Source organism: Cucumis melo, chromosome 7, assembly GCF_025177605.1.
Source record: "Cucumis melo cultivar AY chromosome 7, USDA_Cmelo_AY_1.0, whole genome shotgun sequence".
Taxonomy (NCBI): Eukaryota; Viridiplantae; Streptophyta; class Magnoliopsida; order Cucurbitales; family Cucurbitaceae; genus Cucumis; species Cucumis melo.
The window spans coordinates 15,851,909-15,858,460 of record NC_066863.1 but is presented as its reverse complement, the minus strand read 5'-3'; the positions used below and the strand labels follow the sequence as shown (position 1 = coordinate 15,858,460).

General features: G+C 30.6%; 1 protein-coding gene across 1 annotated transcript; it reads left to right on the top strand.

Annotated features, from left to right (window-relative positions):
- The first annotated feature begins 6,033 nt into the window (after positions 1-6,033).
- Positions 6,034-6,552, top strand: LOC127150386 (pectinesterase inhibitor-like). The gene has a single exon (XM_051088092.1). The coding sequence runs from the start codon at positions 6,034-6,036 to the stop codon at positions 6,550-6,552; it is 519 nt and encodes a 172-aa protein (XP_050944049.1).

Below are 6,552 nucleotides of genomic sequence, written 5' to 3'. Positions count from 1 at the left end.
TTTTTGGGGCGTTACAATCTTCCCTCCTTTATGAAACTTTCGTCCTCGAAAGTTCTAATCTTTGAACAACTTAGGATACTTGGCTCTCATGTCTTAGTTAATAACAAATTCTACCAAATTCCATAATCTTTAATTAAATATACACACCAATGTACATATATTTAATTAATCCAACACAAAACAACCGAATACATTCCCTAACTTCGAAGTCTACTTAATGTAATACCCATAATAAGTTTCTTAAATTTATGGGGTGTTACAAATTGAATGTGAGAGTTATATGAAAATTGTAATCTATGTAGGTTATGGATATCTACATTTATAATATCATTATATTTACGATAGTATTATTATTATCATTGTTATATTTAATTTATTTGTTTATTCAGTGTCTTTTTTTTTATTATTATTTTTTATTTTTTAGTTTTTATTTTTTTCTTTAAGGGTGGCCGCTGTTGTTTTCTTTTCTTTTCTTTTTTTATTCTTTCTTCCTTTCTTTTCTGTTTATTTATTTAATTTTATCTATTCATTTACAATTATTTTTAACTTATTATTACTTTTATTATTATTATTTTATTTTATAATTTTTTTACTTCACCACTGTTTTTTTCTTCTCTGTTTGTTTATTTACTTTTTTTATTTATAATTATTATTAACTTATTTTTTTATTATTATTAATATCATAAACCTTTTACTTCCGTTCTTTTTTTCTGTTTATTTATTTATTTATTATTTATAATTATTTTTAAACTATTATAATTTTATTATTATTATTATTATTTTATTTTATTTCACCTTCAGTTTTTTTTCTATATATATATATATATATAAATTTTACTTATTTATTTATTTAGTTTTTTCATACACTCATAACTTTTTTCTTTTAACTCTTATTATCTTTATTATTATTATCGTTATTATTATTATTTTATTTTATAAATTTTTTATTTTTAAATTTTCCACCATCCCTTTTGTCTCATTTTCTTTTCTTTTATTTACTTATTTGTTTAATTTCTTTTTATTTATGTATTTATTTGTGTATTATTTTATTTTAGTTTTTTTTCTTTCTTTTTTTTTCTCCTATTTTATTTATCATTATTATGTATCTTTCTTTTCTTTTTCTTTTAACCTATTTTCATTTACCATTGTTATATTCAGTATATACATGCATTGATATCCTAAATTCTTTGCCTAATTTATCATGTGGTATATTTGATTTGATTTATGACGTGTTGTTTTTATTTGACCTTCATTATTTTTTTTTGAAAATTTTAAAATACGTATAACCATAATTGCATGTAATTTTGAAATCTTTTTTTTTTTAAATTTCTCTCTTTAAACCATTTAGAATATTTTTTTGCTTTAAAATTATTCCTTTTAAACTCAAAACTAAATATATATTTCATAAGGTTTCCTAATCTACTTTTTTTTTATAATAACCCACGCCGATTTCGTTAAAACAAAATCCTACAAGAGAATAAAGTTATTTTTGGGAGTCCGTTGTTTCTAGATTCTTGAGGTGAGGAATCAATATATTTGGGTGTCTGAGATTTGATCCCAAGAGAAAATAAATTTAATCAATGTTTAAAAAAACTTTATTCAAAGACTAGCCTATGAAAGAATTTGAGAAATTGTAATAATTTCTCATTCTCTTAAGGTGATGAATTTTTCCTCAATATAGTCTAATTAATGGGTGTATCCCACTTATTTTATGAGATCATTGCTCCAAATATTGGAGTGATGAGCAATGAAATAAGACATAGCTCTTTTAGGAAAAATGAATGCTATTCAAGACATTATATTTGGCCACCGTTTTCTAAAACGGGTGTTACAGGATGCTAACACGTTCCTCGTACACAAATGACTCCCGAACTCAACTCTAATTTTTTCGTAAACCAGTTTTTATTTTTTCTAAAACGATTTACTTTATTTCGGTGTCCAATCACATCGTAAAAAAAGATTGGTGGCGACTCCTTTTTTTTTTCGTTTTTAAAACTAAACCCTTTTTAAGGATGTCGGCCGCTCTGCGTCGTCTTCGGTACGTGGCGACAATAAGAAGAAAAGAATGAGACATATATATAGTAAGCGGGGAGAGAGGTTCCAACAGTCATAATATTAATGACAAAAGAAAAACCATTGTTTGATGATTACCATTTAATTTGAGAAACGGTAAACGTTTTGAAATTTTAATTTATAGAAACGTTTATAACATAAAGAACGGTTTTGAAAAATTAAAGATAGTTTTTAGCAAAAATATATTATATTATTATTCTACACCTCTTCTCTCCACACCACGTCCAACGGACGATGACAACGTGTGCGTGGAGATATCTACAAATCTACTTTTGCCTATGTCCTCACCCCTTCCAAAACTTAGGTGCTCTTAGGGCCTAAACCCATGTATGAATGTATGGGGTTTATAAAGAAGACTTGGAATGTATGTTTAGAATAAAATAATAATAAATATTTGCTAACTCAAAATTTTCATTTAACAGAAAGAATCAAACATTAAAGGGAGGGGGCATAGCTCGTAACCCACGCACATTACCTTGTTCTCAATCTTCTCGTGGTTTTGTACTTACTTTCATCAAATTCTTCACAATTTTTTTTTGATAAGGCATTGAATTTTGTTAACTCAATTAAAGGGATGTCGTTTAAAAAAATGCAAAGGTTAATTATGAAAAAAAATTAGAGAAAGCATCTAATTTGCTTTTGATTTTACATAAAAATCTTAAAATCTCATTTATTCACAGGCCCACAATGGAAAATATAAAAAATGTCTCGAAAACCACACCGTCAATAATGCGCATAATATATTTGGTACACGATCATTTAGATTTGGCTAGATTTGGATAGTTAAATCTAAACGATTTTTTTTTCAAGATTCTTTGTAGACGATCGTTTAATTTGATTACATGATCATTTAGATTTGGTACATGAGTTGGAATTTACGTCCTAAAACTCGTAATTTGTAATTAAAATTATATTTTATTCAATAAAGTGGTTATTGATGATTTATTGGTGAAAATAGAATACTATAACCTTGAATCCAATTAACTAAGGTTCCGAGTCTATCTAGTGTAGACTTGAACTTTATGTAGAAATATAAATGTGGATCAAGTTCGAATTTATAGTCTAAACGAGTGGATGAATAAGGTTGGGGGGCCTTATTCCAGGAACACTATGGATGTGACTTGCTCTATAGTTAGTACAAACAATGTGATCCTGAATCGTTCATGTAGAGACAATGGAATGAGGGCATCTTATGTAAAGAGTCTGCTAGTCTCCCTTGGCGCGATGTTCCTTTCGGAGGGCTGTATTATAAGATTCGGAACAACGCGAACTCTATACATGGATAAGGTCTTTTAGATCAGTTTTCATATTGTCTTTCCACTTTCAAGAGTATAATGATTCTTGTCTTTAAGATCTGAAAATGGAAGGTTACACTTACAAGAATTACTAAGTTGTAATTAGTACATTCTCGACCGAAATAGCCGTAACTAAGTGCTAAACAGATGTGAGATATCTAGGAGCTAGCATTCACTACAAGAATTTTGGTTTTTGCCGACGGTTTTTTCTCGAAATGCAAAAAAAAAAAAAAAAAAAAAAAAAAACAAGGCAAAGATATGATGTGCAATGCGTGGGCACATATTAGTTTTTACCGACGAAAATATGTACATGAGCAAAAGTTGTGTATTGCATGGGCATATTATCATTTTTGCCGACGAAAATATACACATGGGCAAAAAGTTGTGTGGTTTTAAAGAAAATTTTTAAGTTGAATTTCAACCGATGTTTATTTTAGATTATGGCCATAAATCGTGTATGGGCAGATATTTTAAATATTTGTCAACGTAATTTTCATGACAAAAACCTCACATTTTTTGCCGATGCAAGATTTAAATATATGGCAACACAACTAACGAGGGCATAAGGTTTATATAAAAAAAATCTCTAATTTATTTAGTTTTCCCTCATTTTTACTTTTTCTCTCCCTTTCTCCCACACAAATTTTTCCTCCCACAATTTCGGGCAAAGTCAAACTCATTGGATCTTTCGTTTCAATACACTCTCAATATCAAACTAACGAGTAAATAACTTAGGAACTTACCCAAACTCATTTAAACAACCTCAACCGTGTTGATCAATGCTTCCAAGTTTTCTAAATCTTCAATTCCTCATACAAAACAATATTGGTAAAATCAAGTTTACACTAAAACTAAATGAATATTTAAGAACTATGAGAGAACCCACTAAATTTATCCAAAACCTTATCGATACCTTGTTAAAATGGTCTCGACAGCACATTAATGGCTTTCTAAATTCTGATCTAGTACCTAAAATCATTGTCTGTTTCGAAGCTTACATAAGTAACAACCAAGTAAACTATAAAGATAATGGAACGTCGATTTTAAACCTTTAACATTCAACTCAAGGATCCAAGTATCATAGGTAATTAAATTTTAAAGCTTTAACCCAATGGGCATTCAAGAACTCTAGAACAGCTCAACAAAAATATTCCAAAACCTCCTAAGAACCTAACCAAGTAATCTAAACCTCAATGTAAAGCACCATAAGTACCTTCTAAATTCAAAATCAAGCATCCGACATCATGAGTTATTTAATATCATCAATAAAATTAGATAGATATTCAAGACTCACTCCATAAACCTTAGAATCTTACTCAAGTTGTATGAAAATGCCCAATTGTGAGCTTCTTATAGGCTGGACAGTGGCTAAAATCATCCAAGAATCCAAATCTAACAACGAAATGAAATGGATATTGTTAAACTCAAGCTTAAACTTAATGGGTAATAAAAACTCCCCTTAGATCCAACCTCAAATTGTCCTTACTTTAAGCGGAAAATCTAGCTCAGGAATGCATATGAATGGGGACTTTCTTGATTTCTGGCGAGTTACCACACACGACAGCTATACCACAACTAACTCGTCCTAAAACCCGATTCAGAAAATACCAAACTGAAACTTGACCTACAATTGAGACAAGACTTGTATCGACGACGTCACAATAGGTGAGAGCAGCGACTTAACGAACGAAAAACGGCAACTAAGACATCGCTTGAAGAACGACGGACAACAACGCAACTTTGTGTGACTTGCTACGACTGGCGGTGTGTGTTCGGAGCAGTGGTTAACAGGGCGTGTAGTGCTAGACGACGTAAGAGAGAGATGGTGAGCATAAAGGAGCGACAGATAAATAGGGAGAGATGACCATGGGATGAGGGAGTCGGCGAGAAGAAGAAGAAGAAAAAGAAAAAAACATTGGACGAGGGGCATCTCTCTAAGAATGGAAAAGGACAAGGAGAGAGTTAGATATTTTCTCTTCTTTTTTTATTTACTAAAAAAATATGAAATGACCTTTATGCCCTTAGCTCAAAACCAAACTTCAATTTGGCCATTTCCTTAGCCTTTCTATCACCTATTAAATTTCCAAATCATTATCCAAATAAAGTTGCTCCTAAAATTTTCTCATTAAAATAATTCAACTCGTGAAAAATTTACACTTTGATTTTAAACTTGTATTTCACAACTTAGAGAATATCAATATACATATAAGGATAATGGAATGCGGGCTAACATTAGCTTTATAGTCTACCTCTTATTGCTTAGCTCAACAACTTGTAGGCGATAAGCAAAAGAACATACACAAAAGAAAAAAAATTTACAACCGTTGACTTTACTATGTCTTCTAGTACTTTTCCATAGCACACCTTAACGTCTCAGGCGTATCTTTTCAAAAAAAAAAAATAAAATAAAAGGTAAATACAAAACCCATCTTGGTTATTCATGAATTGATTTTGGTTAACTTTTTAAAGATAAAAATAACAGAAGAACGAAATAAAACAAACAAAATACTAAAATAGGCTCTTTAATAATGTAATTACAACTTCCCTTTCTCCTTCATAAGAGAGAAACCATTTCTCTAGATTTCATCTATATATATATATATGTATTGATGAAATGACCCACATCAATAAGGACACAATACTATCAAACAACAAAGAAATTAAAATGGCCAATAACTCTTGTTCCATTATTATCTCTCTCTTTGGAGTTCTTTTGTTCACCATCATTTCAAATGTGGCATCATCTATCGACAACGTTTCCACCATCTGTCCAAACACCTCAAACCCACCATATTGTTCAAATGTGTTGAAATCTGCAGGTACCACAGATCTAAAGGGCTTGGTCATATACACCTTAAACCTTGCCAATACAAATGCTCGCAAGTCTTTGACACTAGCCAACTCACTGGAAAACACCACCACCAATCCTCAACTTAAGCAACGATATTCGTCTTGCGCTGAGAGCTACAATAAAATTGTTGGTCACATTGAAAATGCCCAAAAGGATTTGGCAGTTGGTGACTTTAATGCCGTCAATATTGTAACTTATGATGCAATGACAGAGATTGACAACTGTCAGGGTGAGTTCGGGCAGCCACCAAAGGATACGTCGTTGCTTTTGAAGAATGGCAAGACTCTGAATGATATATGCAGCATTATTTTGGTTACATCCAATCTTCTTTAA

What these genes read in the sequence shown, in the direction of transcription:
- LOC127150386 (XM_051088092.1), top strand. Translation starts at nt 6,034, where the DNA reads ATGGCCAATAACTCTTGTTCCATTATTATCTCTCTCTTTGGAGTTCTT.